At 35.9% G+C, this 22,152-nt stretch overlaps 1 protein-coding gene across 5 annotated transcripts in view; it reads left to right on the forward strand.

The window, feature by feature from the left end:
* The window catches only part of LOC121379915 (FAD-dependent oxidoreductase domain-containing protein 2-like), a 135,000-nt gene that overhangs the window by 107,741 nt on the left and 5,107 nt on the right, over positions 1–22,152 (forward strand). For all 5 annotated transcript variants that reach the window (XM_041508594.1, XM_041508590.1, XM_041508591.1 and 2 more), the window contains exons 3-7: positions 1,622–1,952; positions 14,506–14,636; positions 18,716–18,836; positions 20,014–20,262; positions 21,290–21,456. In XM_041508594.1, coding sequence (XP_041364528.1) covers positions 1,622–1,952; positions 14,506–14,636; positions 18,716–18,836; positions 20,014–20,262; positions 21,290–21,456 — 999 coding nt within the window. The remainder of the gene's footprint in view (positions 1–1,621; positions 1,953–14,505; positions 14,637–18,715; positions 18,837–20,013; positions 20,263–21,289; positions 21,457–22,152) is intronic.

Genomic DNA, 22,152 nt, shown 5'->3' on the forward strand with positions numbered 1-22,152 from the left:
GCATACAGTTTACTTAACTAAACTATTTGTCATGTTAATGCTGTTGGCTAAACAATTTTCAATATATGTCTTTCAGTATTTTCATTTATTAAAAAAAATCACCAGTTTATTAGTCCAGAATGCAGCTGATGTCTAGATGCTTTGAAGGCATGCAGCAGATGCAAGAGCTGGGATTGCATACAGACTGCATTCACAGTCAATGATCCCATATCCAAAATTAAATGCCTGTTCAAATACATTTTGGACCTTTTGTGATAATCTTACTTTATAGTGATAAAACCGGCCTCGGTGGCGTCGTGGTAGGCCATCGGTCTACATGCCGGTAGGTACTGGGTTCGGAACCCAGTCGAGGCATGGGATTTTTAATCCAGATACCGACTCCAAACCCTGAGTGAGTGCTCCGCAAGGCTCAATGGGTAGGTGTAAACCACTTGCACCGACCAGTGATCCATAACTGGTTCAACAAAGGCCATGGTTTGTGCTATCCTGCCTGTGGGAAGTACAAATAAAAATCCCTTGCTGCTAATCGGAAGAGTAGCCCATGTAGTGGCGACAGCGGGTTTCCTCTTAAAATCTGTGTGGTCCTTGACCATATGTCTGACGCCATATAACCGTAAATAAAATGTGTTGAGTGTGTCGTTAAATAAAACATTTCTTTCTTTCGTTCTTTTTATAGTGATGAAATGATATTGTATACATTGATCTAGAAGTACTGGTTCATATGACATCATTTCTGTGGTATGACTTCGCCTGAGTAACAGTAGATTATGGCATCAAACCCAGGACTAGCTCTGCCACTCGCCAAATTTGCCAATTGCGAATTTTGACAAGAATTGGCAAATTTTATTTTAATTTGGTGAAAAAATATTGTGTTATAATTTATATTTTGTTGGAAAGTAGGTCTAGGTTTTGCATTTTTGAGATAATTTGGCGAAATTTTCTGATCACCCAGAGCTAGTCCTGAAACCCACTAAGTGGTTTAACTTGTCTACTAATCATGCCACAACTGTCTACTAATCATGCCACAGCTGTCTACTAATCATGCCACAGCTGTCTACTAATCATGCCACAACTGTCTACTAATCATGCCACAGTTGTCTACTAATCATGCCACAGCTGTCTACTAATCATGCCACAGCTGTCTACTAATCATGCCACAGCTGTCTACTAATCATGCCACAGCTGTCTACTAATCATGCCACAACTCTCATCTATTACAAGTCATGTTATTTTTTATCTTGTCTGTGAGAAAATGTACTGTTTGAAAAAAGAACTCATATTTTTAGTTCTGTAGATAATCTAAAGATAGTATTCCATTGTCATCATTTAAACATTATTATTACTTCAGGAAAGGGCTGAGAGTGCTTTCTTGAGGTGCATTGGGCTACAGGATTGATTGTTTGCAGTGGATTTGGGGTTTTCTTGTAGTGCCCCAATCTCTACTGACCTGTCTAGTGTACTTTTAAAAATCATTTTATTGTAAGAGTAGCCTGTATAGCAGCATCAGCTTTGTTGTCTTTCGGTCTTATTGACCAAATGTCAAAATAACCATACTCTGAATATCAAATGAGTTTGAAATATACTGAGGTTATGTTAAACAAATATTCCTTTCCCGTTTCAGGAAGTTTTTTCCAATTGTATCCAAGACACAGGACACTAATAAGCTTAAACAAACGGCACACAGGTCAAACCAACAAGGAGTTCAACTTGCGCCATGACTGGAACTCTCTGCTCAGTGACGATGAAAGTCTGCTCTTCAGACACTACTCCAAGAAGATGTTTCCTCACGCCAACGACTTCCTGCGATATGTCAATGACTTCCAGCAGAGATTGAACATCAGTGTCCAGTTCAAGACGGAAATCAGAAACCTGTCGAGTGTGAGGAACGAGTCGGCACCAGACGGACATCACTTCACCATGGAAGACCAGAACCACCAGCAGTACATGTGCAGGTGAGGCAACTTTTGCAGCAAAAATCACTTTTGCTTTATTTTAATTTTTAAAATCAGTTTAGGTTTGGCACAATGTCTTGGACATGAGCAACTTTCTGAGAATCAGTTTCATATTAGGGCCCTTTCAGAATTACAAAATTTCCACAAGCATACAAACCCTTCCTAAAACATCAATTAAAAAAAATGAAAATTTTGTAAGAATTATTGTTATCATGTGCTCGTAAAAAAAATGGTAATTTTGAAGGGCAACTTATCTTTTTTTCTTTCCTTAGTTGGACATTCAGAAAGTAAAAAGGCAAGATATAGGTATTACTATTCTAATAACTGGTGGCAACACTGGCAACTTCTGCATTAAAGTTTCATGTTAAAGTGTTTTAATTTATTGGGATAGTATTGTTTTCTGAAATAAGCAATGTCACACATTATAGACCTACTACCAATTGGAGCTGCAGTTGCTGTTTCTGATTTATGAAAATGTTATGTTAGCTGCACCTCAAACTGACACAAAGGTTCCTGACAATACATAATGTTGCTGTGGGCCATCTTTATTTAATTTTGTCTTTCTACAGACAAAACACATGTCAAATCTTCAGTCCACCTATATTTTGCCTTTTCTTTTTAGTGCAGAGAACATTTGGTTCAGTGTCTCATTGCAGTTCATGATAAATTTTTCAGATATTGCCACACAATTCTAAAAAGTTAAATAGTAGTTTAATCAATTTTTAATTAATAAGCATCTGTTACTAATCAAAATTGTGAAAACAAAAAGTTTACTGTATTTTCAAATACCCAATTATTAACAATGGGTTAAAAATAAATTGTCCGTAGTTATTTTCAAAATGCATATACAATGAGAAGCTAAAGCCGCAAGACTTTTTGTTGCTGTAGGTCTTGGTCTGCAGTATTACACATATTGCATTACATTGAAAACTGATCATTCATTGACAAGAACTTAAGTAGTCCATTTGGAGTCGAGTCAGGCTTGTCAAAAGCTAAATGAGGTATTGTTTGTCGATATCATTTAAAAAAAATGTATTTTGACATTTATCGCTAATGGATCTTCCCACTAGGTTTGGGAATATGCATTATGAATATGGGCTTGTGTTGACAGATTATCATTAATGAAAAAAAACAAATTCTGATTGATAGTGCGTCACACAAAAAGCCATTAATGGCAACATGAAGCATTTACCATGTCTGAAACTTGATGACGAGTTTTGTAAGTGTTATGCTAAAAGCAGGTTAGAACTCTTGCCCAAGGTGCAGAGGTGCAATCAATCACCTAAGTGAACCCTTTGGGTTTTATTCAGTTCCAACCAAACCTTCATGGCTGGTATATGCAGCAGGCAAGGTTCAAACTGGATACAGTTAATAGCAATTTGGTAAATTTGGTTAGCAAATCTATAGCCAAATTGAAGCTACATTTAGGCAAGTAAAATAAAACTAAATTGACCCATCAAGGAATTTTGTGTATTCGATTTACAAATTAGTTTTTAGGTTCCTTTTTAAAAATCGATATCGAACAGAGCCTCTCTAAATGTGGAAAAGCACTCGTCTGATATGCGATCAGTCTGGGATCGATCCTCAAACTGTACTTTGGATCTAAAAGAATTTTTAAAAATGGTATGATTGATGATTTACTGTTTCCTAGATTAGTTGCTATTCACACCTTCATTGTGAACAAATTGTATCTCTTCAATATTGGGCCAGTAACTGTTCAGTTGAAGCCACTAATTTTGTAGATTTACTGGCCCACTGGCTAAACTAAAAGCATTTATTTTTTACACACCATTGTAAGAAATGACCGGCTGTAGGTATGTTACGATCACTAATCGTCAACAAAAAACATAAGCAATTTGATAGATTGCCCTCAATAAAGAACCCTATCACAAAATACCCTGTAAAACAATAACAATATAATCTTAAAATATATAAAACACGATGATACATACATCCGCATAAAAAGATACTAAAGTTATATAAATATACTCTTCAAGTTATACAAATATACTCTCTGCAGTATGTTTATAAAAAATAGAATATTCTTGATTAAATAGAGAAAACACAATTAGATATACTAATTGAATAAGCACTACTTCAAGCATATAATTAAATATTTATTAATGTAAACTAAGTTACATTCACAATATAATGAAAAATGCACATTTACACAGCACACAATTAGCACAAGCAGTGAATATACTGCACGGGCCGTGACCTAAAGAAACAAACAGTAGTCTACCTTTCGCAGTGGGCGTAAGGGCAACAGAGACTGAAGGTCTTGATCAGTTAACTATAAAACAAATAAAGTAATAATAAAACATGGATCACAACTGTTACATAGCATACATGTATAATAAATACAAAATATAGGCATTTTCTATTTCTTACTGACATGCTAAATGAATGCTATTAATTATTAATCATTAAGTTACCACAAGGTTTATTACAATTATACTTTAATTATTACACCTATATACATCTTTAGATATAACTACATATATAATCCAAGTATTAAATAAGCCAGCATTAATTACTTTTACTTCTAAACTAAATGACGTTTATGTCTTATTCTTCACACATATTTAATACTAACTATAATTTACAAAACTACAATTACTTCTTAATAACATTTGACTTTATGTATATTAGTATAAAGAAGTGCAAATAAGAAAAGATAAAGAAAACTAACCTCAGGATTTCAAAGGTGGTGAACTTTTAGAGAAGGAAAAACATGTCTTCTTGCCAGGTGAGATTTTAAAAAGAGTAATTGGTCACCAGTTGGCTTAGCCAAATTAACCAATAGCAGAGCCGTGGTCGGTGTCACAGGTCAGTGGTCAACAGTCAGATACCATCCCAAGCTACAGTTACTGATCCAAAGTATGAACCCACTGATTAAAACTCAATGCATGTGTGTTTGTGTACAGTGCAGTGCAGTAGCTTAAAATCACTAAAATACCACCTGGTTACATTCTCCCCCACTCGGAGAAATAATGTCCTCGTTATTTAGGTGTACTGGAATTCTCCATGACTATAGCCAGTAATGCCTCACAAGCACTATCTGGCATACCGATGAGCACACATGTAGCAGCCAGGGATGTCAAAAACATTGCCTTTTCCTTCCAACCTGGCCTAGCATCTCTCCTCTCTTGTGTAGACATGGAGAATTCACCTGACCGGTACCATTCAGGTGGTTTCCTAGGCCTCGTTGATCTCCTTGGAGTCGGAACAGGCATTGTCTCTTTCACTTCAGTTTCTTTATCGTCAGTCACAGAAGACTCTGCTAAACTACTAGCATCCTCCAGGATCTCAACAACAGCCAAAGGTGGTGGTTCTTGTGCAGTGGTCTCTTCAGATTCCAGAGGTATTGCATCTGGAACTAAAGTAGGCTCCTGTACAGTCTCCTCTGCAGGTGCTCCATCGGTAGCTGTAAAAGTACCAAAACCTGCAGTAACTACCTTCAGTCCTGTTTCTTCAAATTCCTCAGATTCATCGCTTGACATGTCATTGTTAGATGGGGTTGATTCATCTAGATTATCTGCAGGAATCTCTACCTTCCTGGAAACTAATGTCTCCTCTGTGCTGACACAGGTTTGTCAGTCTGAATGATGGGAATTGGCAGTGATCCAGTTGGAAGAAGGAGGTTTCTATGTAACATACTTGCCTTCCCATGTCCCCTTTCCTTCTTAACACCAAAGACTGGAACATTTGGACTTGGTTGTGCATGGACTACATATATATCCTCATCCCATCTATCTGCCAACTTGTGTTTCCCATCAAAAGCAACTGTTAGAACCAGCACCCTGTCCCCCACCTGGATAACAGCTGCTTCTGTTGGGATCTACTTTGATCAGCAGCTTCACTGGCAAGTCTGTATGATTCTGCCAGTCGTTTCCGCAATGACTTAATGATTCTGATGTTCGTCGTCATTCTCCAACCCCAGAGCAATATCCAAAGGAAGACGAGGATGTCTTCCAAACATCAAAAAGAAAGTTGCGGTTCCAGTTGATTCGTGTCTGGTACTGTTGTATGCATGAACCAATGGACCACTGCCATAATTCAATTATTTTTACAAAATATCATTAATAAATGGAGTATGGTGGTTATGAAGATGGCTGAATAAATTACATTTAGGGACAAATCAAATTAGTTTTGTTCAGGTAATACTTTGTTACACCATTAAATAGGTCAGTGGTCTGTGACAATATGCCATTAAATATAGGAGATGAATCTAGCAAGCTGTCACCCACCCTGATTGTTTTGGTCACTTGCTTGGAAATATTTTTTTTTTTAAAGCTGAAATCTCGCCTCACATTAATTATCATAATTTCATTTAAACATACAAACACACCTGCAGTTGTAATGAATTGTCTGTGACAGTAACATATGTTCATAGTGCATCCCACGGAGAACACATTTTTTCATGCTATGGAATAATATTTACTACAAGTTATTTATTTCTGAGCCGCTTGTTTTCTAAATTACACACAGAAATAGTATATTTTTGTTATTTCCAAAACACTTTTATTTTTACGTTAAACCAAACTTAAATTATTTACAAAAACAACAAAACATTTTTGTAGGAGGATGGAATGGACTATATGTAATATTCCGATCAGAACAGTCCCTTTCCCCACATTCTATATTATGTTTGTTTTTTTCAATGTATTTCCAGGGACGCATGACCTGACCCCTCCCCTAAAAACACCACTAGTCACTCTAAGACTTCCTCTATACAATTTCTTAAATATTTCGTTCATTGCAAATCAATTAGACCTATATACATTGCATTATAAAGTGTAAATCTTGCTGTAATAACAGCTAAATATATAGTTTAACCTAAAAACATCTACCTATAGTAACAGTTTTTGTTTTGTTTACATCAAAATATCTGTGCAAACATATTTATGTTAGTCTTGCATGCCGATTATTTAAGGTTAAATGTTAAAATGAAGACATTGTTCTATACATGGTTATAAGCATAAGTGGCAGGCAAAACAAAAAACCTAATATTTTTTAAATGCCCCCCTCAACAATTTTACCTCCCCTCAAAAAAAGAAAACCCCAGGAACAACAACAAATCTGCCCTCAAATAAACAATAGCCTACAAAAAAAGCCCACACACCAGTATACATGCACAACCAAAAACATAACCCAGACTAACACGAAAAAACTTTTTATCTATGTACCAGTGGTGTATGAAGGTGGCACACACAGAGAGAGAGAGAGATTAGTGGTGCATGAAGGTGCCAAAAAGTGTGGGGAAGGGGCCACACTTTTATATTTACACACTTTTACACTATTATAAAGCAAAATATCTGAAAAGTGCTTCCTACGCCAGTGAATATATATACACACACACACACACACACACACACACACACACACACACACATATATATATATATATATACACACACACATACACACACACATATATATATATACTTCAATACCAAGTTTGTCTCTGTATCTATACTGCACAATAGTTGGAGTAATCTCAAGATCCAGAACAGATGTCTTGCTGCTGGGCTGCATGACAGCACAGGTGTCCCAAACTGACATCTTCCTATCCATATATCCCCGAAGACGAATTGTAGAATTCGGAGTAATGGATATGTTTTGTGCCTCATCACACCTCACAAGACAAAGTCGGCCTTTCAACCGAGACAATGCCTTCTGCTGCAGCACCATCGACCTGAAAGCTAAATAGTAGCCTGTATGGAGATCAGCTAACTGAAGAAACCATCTCCATACCTCTCACAACACCCTTGCAGAATTAAAGACAATACATTTGTCCCAATCAACAAAGGCACAGAAGAGTTGTATGTGAAAATAAAGAATGAAATGGGTCATCTTCTGAGCTTCCTTTCAACTGTAAGGACAATTCCACATATCCGAAATATGGAAGACTTTATCCATCTGCACACTCAATGTTTAATAGGTTTTGAAGTGGGTGTAGTTGTGGTGAATGTAAATGGTTTACATAAAACGACTTACTGATGGTAGAAACAGTACTACCAGTGTCTAGCAATCCTCGACATGGTATACCATCAACACTAACATCCACTTCGTTTGCATCACCAACCAAACCTTGAGGAACAAACGTACCAGAATCTATATTAGTGGAGCTCTTAAAACAAAGACCACTAGTCTGCCCCTCGACTAAGGTTGGTTCTCATTTAAATTACGGTGACTATGATCAAGTCTAACTCTGCAACCAATCGCAAGATGTCTGTACTGGTGACAACGAAAGCACTAAGGACCCCGAGGATCACTTTGTCCTCTATTCCTTGTCTCTGCTGGTTGGTTTCGTTGATTCTGTTGATAATCTTGATGAATCCTGTCTGGGTGTTGTCTTGATTTGGCTATGACCTTTGTCCTAGATAGACCTTTTTCTCCAGCTCTCTAAACCTTGATTCTTGTTGATCAAACCTGACATTAATCTGTTGAAGGATCCCTTTAATATCAGATAATGCATCCCCAGAATCAACAGTAGAACCAACACTAGCCATATTGCCAGGTGTAGTTCTCTTGAGGTTAAGTTGGCTAATCCTATCCTGGTGATCTTGCTCAATTCCAAGTTATCAAAAGTATGACAAGTGTCAAACTTATGACCTGAACAATCCTTCAGATCCTGTCTTAACCCATGCCATACCCTGGACTTCAACATATGATCTGTGTCAATTGAGTGGACCTCCCCTTTTTCCAGTGCCTAACCAATAAAGTTATCCAACTGACGACTCCAAGAGGAAACAGATATTAGGATAATGAAAGGAAGCACACACCCCATCCTGTGGCAATTTCTCTATGGACTCCACATATTGGAACATCCACTACTGAAATTCCTTAGGAGAGTCCACCTTCATTTCCTCAAGAGTCTTGGCTAAAGCCTTTAACTCATCCTCAGTCATGGCTCCAGCCATTTTGTTAAATAATATGAGTATGAACTACCAACTTAACTAGTCTTAACAGCCTCTGAAATAAATGGAAAACTCACAAACAGTTAATGTATGTTAGTAGTCTGCAATAAAAACAAATATTTCATATATCAAAGCTATATATACACACACAATCAAATGAAATAAACAGAAATGTCCACATTAGTACACAATATTACTTGAATTTTTACTATTGTGTGGTACTTATGTCAAGTATAAACATATGAATGAACGATAAAAGCAACAAGTGGTAATAAAATACACAATCTAAATGCAGCACATTAAATATATTTTGTCACACAACACTAACTACAACTATGAGAAAACAAGTTCCTCATAACATCTCCTCAAAACACACTTATAAAGCTAATGTACACTGGCTTCACCTCACCAAAACTCAACTCAACTCAACTCCATAGTGCAAAACCTCCAATGTAATTATACCAATCACATCACACAACTATAAACTCAATATTTAAAAATACAGTAAAGCCAAACAAAGAACAAACGAACACAACCTGGTACCTTAGCTTCACACCAGAACAATTCATACCTTGATAACAAATATATATACGTGCTTAGTGTGCAAGTGTATATGTCTGTATGGACATGCATGTATGTGTATAATCCCAACCCAAATTCCTACTAAATTCCTACAGAACAGTCAGTCTCAGTCAACAAAAGTCCATGGGAAAGAGTTCGGGAAATAAAAAATAAAGTCTGAAAGCTGAATTCAAGACACAGGCAAAAATAATAAAAGACAAAATATGTGAAAATTAGTTGATCTGAAATTTAAAACTTAACTAAATTTAAATTATAATTAAGAAAATTGACTTTGTAAATTTAAATCTAAATTAAATTTAAATTAAACTAAACTAAACTTAAACTAAACCTAAAGTAAACTCAAATGAAAGTAAACTGAATATCTGTATGGAAGAGAACCTCTCGAAACCGATACCTCTTGAAACTGGACTTTTTGGTTGGTCCCAAGGGTATCCGGTTTAAAGGAGTTTCACCCAACTGTTAAGACTTGTGACTGGTTACTGAACAGTTGTGATCTGATCACCAGAGCCATAGCTTCCAATAAAAAGATGTTCAAAATACATTGTTCATAGTATGACGCGTAAGTTAACTGACACACAAGTGACATTTACCCGAGGGCGGTCAAAATGTTTTATTTGGAAGAAACCCTTATTTCTGAGGTGTGTAAGAATTAGAATATTTCATTCATGTCCATTAGATACTATTATCTTACACATTGTTTTAAACAACTCGTAATGGTGTTCTAATAGACACTCATGTGGTATTCATTATGTCAAGCCCTGCACCATTCTCCAGCATCTTAACAAATTATTATTAATTTTATAAGCATCTGTGATGTTTTCAAATTAAAAAGTTTGTTTTATTTAACGACGCCACTAGAGCACATTAATTTTTATCTTATCATCAGCTGTTGGACGTCAAACATATGGTCATTCTGACACTGTTTTTTTTTTAGAGGAAAACCCGCTGTTGCCACATAGTCTGCTCTTTTACGATAAGCAGCAAGGGATCTTTTATTTGCACTTCCCACAGGCAGGATAGCACAAACCATGGCCTTTGTTAAACCAGTTATGGATCACTGGTCAGTGCAAGTGGTTTACATATACCCATTGAGCCATGCGGAGGACTCACTCAGTGTTTGGAGTCGGTATCTGGATTAAAAATCCATGGGATCCGAACCCAGTACCTACCAGCCTGTAGTCCGATGGCTTAACCACTGCGCCACTGAGGCCAGTCGTAATGTTTTCAAATCTATATGCTTTTGTTTTGTGATACAATATTGGTTTAAGTTTACCACAGCCTTATACACTATGTCCATGGTTTAACCACAACGTTTGTTTTTGTCGTTTTAAAGATTGAAAATTATTTTTGACATGTTACATAAAATGTATATGAATGTGTCATATTATGTCTTTGATGGATGTGAGTTTAATTGTATTGCTAATTTTGTACCTTTTTTTCGTCTTTTTTTTTAAATTAATGTTGACACCCAATAGCCAAATTTGTTTCTTAATTCATCTTGATGAAATCAGAACACTAGATATAGGCAATACATTTTTGGTGTCAGCAATGGTGATATCAACTTTTACATTTATTAAGTTTCATTTTTGCATTCAGCACAATTACCATTATTACTATAGTGATTATTGAAATCTGGATCCTATCTGTGGAAATTCAACTAAAATACACTTAAAACTTAGTTTATATTTGGCGAGACATTGTATCTATACGATGTTTGTTTTTATATATTGGCCTTGGCCTATAAAAAGATTATGTTACTCCTGTTGGTGTTTCCACCATCACACATATAACATTAATGTATTATTTTATTTTACATTATTTGCTTTCAGTAAGGAAGCTATCAAATGAGCCATTAATTTGTTTTAATGAGTTCACATAAAGTTTAGCTTTGATTGCAATTATTGTACACAAAAGAGAGATATGATAATTGATGCTCATCTTTGCGGGAATATTTCACTTGGCTTTTTAGTTAACTTCATAAATATAATTGGTGATATTTGTTGGGATTACTGTCGCAGTTGTCATCCTCAAAATGATGATTAACACACATTTCCCGAAGCTAATCACACAGGAATGGACTCGAGAGTGCCTTTGGGATAACCAAGCAGTCTTAATTAAGGACAGGGTGATCAGTTTTCTGCTTATTAGGAAAATCTGTGGTTATTGTAATTGGAATATGTGTGCTTCAAGGCACTGAAAAAGACGATGTTTTTCTAAAGACTGGTAGGATAAATTTCTTACACTAGTCGGGATCAGACGAGGTGTTTTATACCAACAACTGTTAGTCCTGCCCAGGGTGATTTTGGGGGTCATTAATTTGTTCCAAACTTGTGTAAATCTAAACGACAAAACTATAATATGTTATGAGCACAACACAGAGTCCAATAGGTATTTGGTAAAATAGTGGTTGATTCCATGAATCGTGACATGCGTCATCTAGGACAGCCACTCCTGAACAGAGCTCATTAGGTATTTGGTAAAATAGTGGTTGATTCCATGAATCGTGACATGCGTCATCTAGGACAGCCACTCCCGAACAGAGCTCATTAGGTATTTGGTAAAATAGTGGTTGATTCCATGAATCGTGACATGCGTCATCTAGGACAGCCACTCCCGAACAGAGCTCATTAGGTATTTGGTAAAATAGTGGTTGATTCCATGAATCGTGACATGCGTCATCTAGGACAGCCACTCCCGAACAGAGCTCATTAGGTATTTGGTAAAATAGTGGTTGATTCCATGAATCGTGACATGCGTCATCTAGGACAGCCACTCCTGAACAGAGCTCATTAGAATAAGTACAACTGTTATGACTTTTCTTATTTCATATTTTTTATGTCTCGTTTGTTTGGATCAGTATGCATGTTAAATTGGGGTGAAAATAAAAATTAATTATGAAACATAAAAACTTCTTGTACAGTCACCTTATTACTGAAGTCCATAATGTGCAGTTATAAAATGTGATAAACTGCTGATGAGCAATCATTTTGTATTTGATTACATGAAATTACACAACTTTGTGAACGTGAGCCTCCTTTAATCTGCCATTGTACGGGGGCTGGATGTAGCTCACTTGTACAGTGCTAACCTCTCAAGTGCAAAGGGACGTGGAATTGATGACCTCCAATGGGTTCCATTTTTCTCCGTCTCAACCAGTGGCCCATGACTGGTACATCAAAGGATACGTTATGTACTGTCCTGCATGTCTCAACCAGTGGCCCATGACTGGTACATCAAAAGATACGTTATGTACTGTCCTGCATGTCTCAACCAGTGGCCCATGACTGGTACATCAAAGGATACGTTATGTACTGTCCTGCATGTCTCAACCAGTGGCCCATGACTGGTACATCAAAGGATACGTTATGTACTGTCCTGCATGTCTCAACCAGTGGCCCATGACTGGTACATCAAAGGATACGTTATGTACTGTCCTGCATGTCTCAAGCAGTGGCTGGTACATCAAAGGTCATGTTATGTACTGTCCTGCACGTCTATGGAAATGTGCATATAAAAGATCTCTTTCTGCTTTATTGGTAGAAGTCTGTGTGGTCATAGCAGTTTCCTTAACCAAATGTCAAAATAACCATGTTGGACACCAAATGCCATTTCAAGTTATTACTATATGTAGTCATGATCCATTGGGGCATCCTCCACAAACTAATAGAGATATTTAAAACATTTTGAATTTAAATGTCTCTTTTCCTCTAGAAAGTTTTGATCAAATAGTTCTGGTGTTTGTCGGCAATTTGGTACTACCCATATTTGCCACATCTGGGACGGTTTTCACAGACTAAATAGAGAGATCATGTTGTTGTCTTGAAACTTATCTTTGAAATAGAGATTTTGAATTTAAATATCTCTTTTCCTCTAGAGTTTTGATCAAATAGTTCTGAAATTTGGTACTATGATTCTCTGGGACGGTTTTCACAGACTAATAGAGAGAAATTTTGAAAATTCAAAATTGTATTTAAAATTAAATAGTGTTAAAGGAATGCACACGCAAGGCTTTTGGACTGTTGGGCATATTCAACAATATATAATGCACATTATTGCTTAATATTAACAAGTATATTGGTATATTTAATTAATAAAACAGTTAAATTTAACAGCTATTATATATAACAGGCACAGCCATTTTGTTCCATCTCGGTGAGCCGGTGGTTAAATAATACTTAACCCGCGTCACATCAGGAATTAGTCTTAGAACTGAAGAAACAAACGTATCTGATTTTTGTGTCATCATGAAAGGCATGAATCGCAATGTTCTGCAATAATATCCATCCCAGTAAGCCAGCAATAAGTATATATTATTTAACAATTCAAAATAAATCACCATTGTTAAAGTGGCTACAAAATAAGTCAAAATAGCTGTCGAAAGATGTATCATGTTATGTCCATTAACCCAAGTACTGAAATGATAAACAGATTTTTTTCTTAGTTAATTGGTATATTTTTTTAATTGCCTCCATCGGTGATTCCTGAATGACAGGTGTATATTTGGTAGGTAACCAGACATGGCAATTGCCGCAGTCTAGACACAAAATGAATATGTTCTATGGAAACTTGATCATTTGGACTTTTGGAAAATTATTCTTTGTGAAGTTGTTAATGAAGTATAAACATGGGGAATGTCTTGTGCATTCGTCAGTTGCTTCTTGTGTGTTTATGAAGTATAAACATGGGGAATGTCTTGTGCATTCATCAGTTGTTTGTTGTGTGTTTATGAAGTATAAACATGGGGAATGTCTTGTGCATTCATCAGTTGCTTGTGTGTTTATGAAGTATAAACATGGGGAATGTCTTGTGCATTCGTCAGTTGCTTGTTGTGTGTTTCCATTAGTGATTAAGTAATCAATTGTGGAACAGTCCAGTATACCAATTTGACCTTTTCAAATATATTTGACTGGAATGTAAAAGAAATTTGAAGTTGGATACTAAGTGAACAAAGTATATTTTTCACAAAAAGAAAATCACTATTGGTCACAATGAAATATAAATTTTTTTAAGCTTCCAAGAAAAGAATAAAGAATGTTTTTATTTTTCAGAACCATGGTGTTAGCAACAGGTATAGCTAAGCCTGTGATACCCAATGTACCTGGCATGGAATATGCTGATGGGTATGAAGATGTCTCTTTGGACCCAGAAGACTATGAAGGAAAAACTGTTTTAATATTAGGTATTAATAGTTACTGACTTAGTATCATTTCCCACCATTATAAGGTGTTTCTAATCAGACCTGTCAACCGTCCCAGATTCCGCTGGTGTCTCCTGGTATTTGATCAAACCTCCTGCTCCGCTATCCTGCACAGGAGAAAAAATCTGTTAAATGACATTTTTGTAAGCATTAAAAAAAAAAAAAAATGGATCTACTTTTGCTAAAAATAACACAAGGGAAGCAACTCCGCCTTTTTTTTTTCATTCGGAAAAATTTGGCTGATTTTGATTTCTTAGAATGTAACAGACCGAATTGTCATCTGACTGTTTCATGTTTGCCAAAGTGAGAATCGTGAGATATTTATATTGTTAAAAAAGCACATGGAGTTTATAAACTGATGTGTTATTATAATGTTTGTTGTCATCGTAATGGCTACAAAGTTTGTTGCCACTGATTCAACAGGCCGTGTATTGACATTCAGTGTTGCCATATATAAAACTATCCAATTTTAGTCTTCATAATGCCTCTGACTTGTCAAACGTCTTCCCACTAGATTACATAATGCAACAATGATGAATCTGAAGTGCCAGACTCTGGCCCAGAGTTGACAGCGATACACATGATGCATGTTAAAATCACATGTCACCGCAACACAACAAAAAGAATAATTAGCTATATAAACAATACTTGTATCAGTTACGGCTTGTCTGGGCCATGTAGGTGACACATTGGTACTTTACGTACGACGGATGACGGATGAAGGAGAACCTTGGGGACTACCGTTCCAAAACAACAACCAACATACGTTTCACTCCACTACTCGAGCTCGGCGGCTGTATTCAACAACCAGATGGATCATCTCCCATGATCCCAATTTAACTACCACCTTGTGGTTAAATAAGCATTATCTATGGAGTCTACTTATGATTATAGGAACCAAAACACACCTAGGTGTGTATACTGGAGCCCTAAAAAGCTCACTATAGCAATACCCTCCACCACTGGCCGGAATGGCCTCCCGTGACTCGAGGGGGGGGGGGGGGAGACGGGTATGCCGGAAGTAGGGCGGTAGGGCGTTGGCGATTGGGTGTTAGGGATAGGGCTAGGTTTGTCCGGCCTCCCCTGCCCGCCCTCCACTTGCCGCGGGGATCCGGCCCGGTTCGGTGGTGTATATATTCCACCCGGGTGTTGGACCGCGAACCAGGATTGTACGCAATGCCCACCCCGATCGTTAACCTTTTTCCTCCAGGGCTTAAAAATATTAATAAATATTGGTAATTTCGGAAGCCCAGTCAAAATTGGTGTCAACTAAATATATTACATAATGAACAATACCATTTACTTATTAATTTTGGCCGACACACACAAAATAATGGTTAAAATCCCAATGTTTAGTGTAAGATTCAAAATTGGCCCCTTTTTACAACCCCTCTGCCCCTGGTCAAACCACTGGCCTTGCCAGAGGTAGGACCAGGGGGAGACATGCCTGAACCCTAGTGGACATAGGCATGCTAAAACTAGTGTCACGGTCAGTTAGTTTTGTATGTTTGTGCAGTAAAATGTTGGTAACATACACTTCAAGAGATTATTTTTGTGCAATTAATAATGTAACGTAACCTGAGTATAATTCCGTATATTTCACATGATGTCAGTAATGTAGGCATTACTTAATTAGTGGAAATACAATGTTTATTGCATCATTATAATAATTTTAAATAAAGACCATGACACTGTTCATCATTATAGTAAAAACTGAATATTAATTTATAAGATTTATATAAATTTGTCTTTGGTACTTAGGTACACAAACCACAATTGATATGTAACGTAAATTAAGTAAAAAAAATGTATGAATAATATTTTTTTCTTTTTTTTTTTTTATAAAGAGTTAACTCTTATCCACCCAGCGTTACAACCAGAAAATGTCATCACTGACCTAAGTTTCCAACGTAAAATATATATTATGTAATATTGAACCTACATTTTTCAAACTCAAATCGTAAAATAAAACACCTAATGTAACACTATTTTGATGTGTCATAGTTTAGAGGACATTTAGAGTCTAATTGCAAAAATAAAATTTACAGCAGAACTTAATTAATATTTTTTAAAAATATTTTTAAAAACCCTGCGATCGCGATCCATGACATCATTGTTTATGACGCGTTCACAAATTTTATTTTCACTTTCAATCGATGACGAGTAATCCCATCCATCATCTACATCAAAGTCTGTATTATCAGTTATTTTCAGCGAATACATCCTTTACAAATCTTCAGTTTTCATTAAATAATAATGTCCAACATGTTTTAAAAGAAATACTTATACAAATAGCGAGAAATTGAACCCATGTGCACGTTATGTCATCAATAACGTTCACACAAATTTAGAACGTTTTTTGTTTTCTTTTCGATATTGCGATTACACCTTAAATATGAATACCAATCAACAAAATACACTGAACATGTTCGAATATTATTCTACTATATTCTAGCATTCACAGAATCAGATAGATAACTCCACTGAATGTTGACAGCTGTGTTTATGAAGACCGGTCGCATCTCGACTACAGTCGAGAATGGGTTTTTACGTTCGTTTTGCACATCTCAACTGCAGTCGAGAATGGGAAGGAAAGAGTTAATTAAAAAAAAAAATGAATGCCAAGATCTAAGGTTAACAAGTATATATGACATTATGTAGTGTGCATATAACTTATTGTAATAATTTAATTTGGGGTTAAATTGTGTGCATTTAAAAAAATCTTCCGCTTTTTGAAAAAAATCTCCTGCTTTTTCAACACACACTACCTGCTTTCTCTTGATTAAAGGTTGATAGGTCTATTTCTAACAGAAGATACGTTAATCCAGACAGTATATTCCCCAACCCAAAAGTAGCAATTTCCAGACTACTAAATCATGTTAAAAGTAGTTGTTTTTTAATAACTGGAAACCAGACAACCAAGCTGCTGTTGTATTTAATTTATTGCAATACACATTAAATAATGCAAATCCCATGCATTTATGGTTATTTTAATGTTTGTAATTGCTTTTATTTTCACTATACCAAACATAGTTATTTGTTAATCTTTCTTTTTTTATTATTATGCAGACATACATAATATTATATAGTCCAACTTCATATAATTTTTATACGCCCATCTTTGACATCCGTCTATACAAAAACTTAAATTTCACAGCATATCTTATCAATTCATATAGGATCATCAAACCATCAACTTAGGATGGTGGTGTGTTTCATAACTAGGTCACTGTGACCTATCTTTATACACCTGTCTATGATGGGTCGTATTATAGTATGGTGTTGTCCGTCCATCTATCCGTCCGCCTGTTAACTTTTTCTTGTCCAGACCATATCTTGCATACAGATGCATGCAGGACCATCAAACCTTACATGTAGAAACAACTTGGGATGGTGGTGTGTCACATACAATTACTAGGTCACTGTGATAAAATAAATCAAATAATTTGTCTGTAATCACATAATTAGAATTGATTCATACCCATAACATATTCATTAATATCTATGGTTTTCCATCAAACTCCTGACGGGCTTATCATGTACCTCACTGGTACTATTATTCACGATATAATGCACATTAAAGAAAATGCTTGTCCAGGTTACATCTTCCTTATCAGTTCAAATAGGATCATCAAACTTGGTAGACAAGTACAACTTGAAATAGTGGTTTGTTGTGTGCCATAACTGTGCATTACTGCACATTAAAGAAAATCCTTGTCCGGGCCTTATCTTTATCAATTCATGTAGGATCATCAAACCTTGTATGCAAGTAGAACTTGGCATGGCGGTGTATCACATACCATAATTAGGTCACTATGCACTTTTCATGCATTACTGCACACTAAAGAATATCCTTGTCCAGGTCATATTTTCCTTATCAATTCCTGTAACACATTCAATAATTTGTGTGCTTCTCCATCAAACTCCTGACAGGCATATCATGTTCCTCCTCACTGGTACTCTTATTCTGATTATTACATGGCGCTGCTTTAGAATTTATTACAAATTATTTTCTCTACTCAACACACCTACATATTTCAACACCGCTTTATTATTTTTAGGGCGTGGCAATTCAGCATTTGAAATGGCAGATTCCATATATGGATCTACAAACTTGATACACATGGTTGGGCGGTCCAGAGTACGTTTATCCTGGGCAACACATTATGTTGGTGATCTGAGGTTGGCATGTTTCTTCAGTATGTAGTTGAAAAGTTTTGAAAATACATGTATGTACTATGTTGGTTGTATCTTTGTGTCTGAGCACTAATCTCAGGTACAATGCTAATTTAAGCAGACTATGACAATTATGACTATAAATTATTATTTATCCCGCAATCACTGTATACATTGATATGATGACTAGATAAATCTCTCTATTTTTAGTCAGTGACCAAAAATATAGGTCACGTGACATAAGCCCAACTCGACTCGAGTGTTTCAGACTAGATTTTCAATAAACATACTCTTTAAATTGTTTAAGTTCAGTAAACACAAATAACTTTTAGTTTTGTGATAACAATACAAAACTAGTATATTTCTTATGAATTAGAGTTTAGAAACACTTTTTGAATGTGACAGAATGTAACTAGCATCTTAAAAAAAAATAGACGTCATGACATATCTTGTATGACATCATACGGCAAAAGCCTTGCTAAGTTGATGATACTCAATTTGCTTACACAAAACTGGAATAAATAATGATTTTCGGACTATTCCGTAGGATTGCAGGATAAAAGAAATCACTGGTTACTGTCTTAAGATATCAACTTTATCCTGCTCAGGTCAAATGGCGAATGCAGCACAGCAGAGCCTCGCTGCATTTGCCATTCTAACCTTAGCAGGATAAAGCCAATATCTTAAGACAGTAACCAGTTATTCCCTATATAAGATACTGTATTTTAACATAACTGTCCACAATGAATTGTTAACATCTTAATGTAAAAGAAAAAGAAGAGTTAAAGTTTGTTTTGTTAATGACACCACTAGAGCACATGGATTTATTAATCGTCGGCTATTGGATGTCAAACATTTGGTAATTTTGACAGGTAGTCTTAGAGAGGAAACCTGTAAAAAAAATTCCATAAGTATCAAGGTGTCTTTTATATGCACCATCCCACAGACAGGATAACACATACCATAGCCTTTGATATACAATGTACTGATCATGGTGCACAGATTAGAACTAGAAATAGCACAATGGGCCACTGATTGGGAACACTCTTTAAGTCCTTGCTAAAGACAAATTCTTATCCAAAGTGATTTTGTACTGCTTTTGAACTAATTAATTGCACTGTCGGCCATTTCTTAGAACAGACTGGGTAATAATGTGAAAATTGAGCAATATTTTGTTTTGCAGAGCGATAAACAATAACATTCTTGACACGTACATGTTGAAGTCCCTGGATGGAATACTGGAGGCAGCACTGGGTGAGATTAAGATCATTAAGAAGAATGACAAACTCTGGATTTCTGTCGATGAGGAGTCGGAGTTGGATGAGGCCGACGAGGAAGTGCCGTCACAACTGGACAATTTTGCCTTGAGGGAGCCATATGACAAAATCATACGCTGTCTTGGCTTCTCATTTGATGACTCCCTCTTTACAAAGCAAGTACCTTTTCATTACCGTAACTTTACATTGTTAAAAAAGTGCTCTAAAGTTGGTAAAGTTTGAAATAAAAAGATCGCTATTCCTAATCTTTACAAAGTGAGTATAGCCTGAAGTTTATCAAATAAATATTTTTTATGCCTGACTTTGCAAGGTGAATGTATACTTTTATGCTAAAGGGTGTACTTTTTTAATGCCAAAACTTTACAAAGTAAGTATTTTTTATGCCTAAACTTGAAAGTGTAATCATACTTTTTTATTCCTGAACTTTACAAAATATGTGTACTTTTTTATTCCTGAACTTTACAAAATATGTGTACCTTTTTATTCCAAAACTTTGCTGAGTGTACCTTTTTATTCCTGAACTTTGCAAAATTGAATGTACATGTTTATTTTAAACTTTACAAAGTGAGTGTACCTGTGGATATATATTTTAACTTTGCTAAGTGGAGGTACCTTTTTATTCCTGAATTTTACATGGCGAGTGTTCCTTTTATTAAACTTTATAAAGTGAGTGTACCTTTATTTTCTGGACTTGCTGAGTGAATAATCTTTTTTATTCCTAAAAGTTACTAACTTAAAGTTACTTTATATTCCTGAACTTTGCTAAGTGTACATATTTATCCTTTTTATTCCTAAACTTTATGAAGTAGGTGTACTTTTTAAAAATTCCTGAACTGTACTAAGTGGGTGTATCTTTTTATTCTGAATTTTGTTGGTGGTAATTCACTTGATTTCTATACTAACATTCACTTAATGGTTAAGCACACGTATATAGATATAAACTACGTTTGCTTATATGTCAATAAACACAGTGACATGACCTTGGTTAATTTACATCTAATTTGCAAAGTTATCAAATTCTGAAAGTATGTGATCTGAAAAATATCACATGCTTTGATTACAATGGATATACACACTAATATTCAGCACTGTGTTCAGAAATAAGAGATGACGTGCTTGGGACATGAGTTAATTATAAGTGACAAAAATTGTAACCATTGTATTTCTCTTGCTGTTTTTCAGTTCAACTGCCCCAGGTTTTGGTAAAGGTCGCTCAAAGAAGTTTCCTTTGATTGACTTTGACTACGAATCTAAACGTGTTCCTGGTATGTTCTTCGCTGGAACAATCTCTCACTCGGTTGACCACCGGAAGTCTGCCGGAGGATTTATACATGGCTTCAGATACACAGGTGAGAGATGTTTAGTTTAGATAGATGCTCGGGTGAGATCGCTATTTCACTTTATTTATTTATTTATTGAGGGAGAGGGGAGGGAGAGGAAACAGGGAGGGAGAGGAGGAGAGAGGGAGGGAGAGGAAGGGACAGGAGGGAGGGACAGAGAGGAGAGAGGGAGAGAGATCTGTATGAATACAAAGCTGAGATCTATATTTTAATTTAAATAAATGAAGATTGAGATCAGTAATTTAATTTTCTTATAAAACACAGGTGCTATGAAATTGCATTTGAAGACACTTAAGCTCTGTATTTTAATTATAGGTACAAAGACAAGATATGTATTTTAGCATCAATATTCTAGTTATTTATACACCGCTCTAACGATGTTTAATCAAATTAAGTGCAGCATAACAACACCCCAGTCCATTGCCACAACCCAGTATTGCACTTCATGCTCAGATTTTGTTTGATTACTTTCCAGATGAGTGCAGCCACTGTACTCATTCTAGTTTTATAATGGTTTTCATCCAGGAAACCTGAAATCAAAGTTTGGAGATTCTCTTAAAGAACCATCTCTAATTGGCATTATTAACCTTCTGGTTTTTTTTTCAAATGAATGTAAAAAAGAAAGATGGCATCCGATGGCTCTACGGTGGTTCACTTCAGCCACAAGATGTCCTAGCTTCCAAGGACCTGAAAAATTAGTTTGCA

This window comes from Gigantopelta aegis, chromosome 8 (assembly GCF_016097555.1).
Source record: "Gigantopelta aegis isolate Gae_Host chromosome 8, Gae_host_genome, whole genome shotgun sequence".
In the NCBI taxonomy this organism is placed as follows: domain Eukaryota; kingdom Metazoa; phylum Mollusca; class Gastropoda; order Neomphalida; family Peltospiridae; genus Gigantopelta; species Gigantopelta aegis.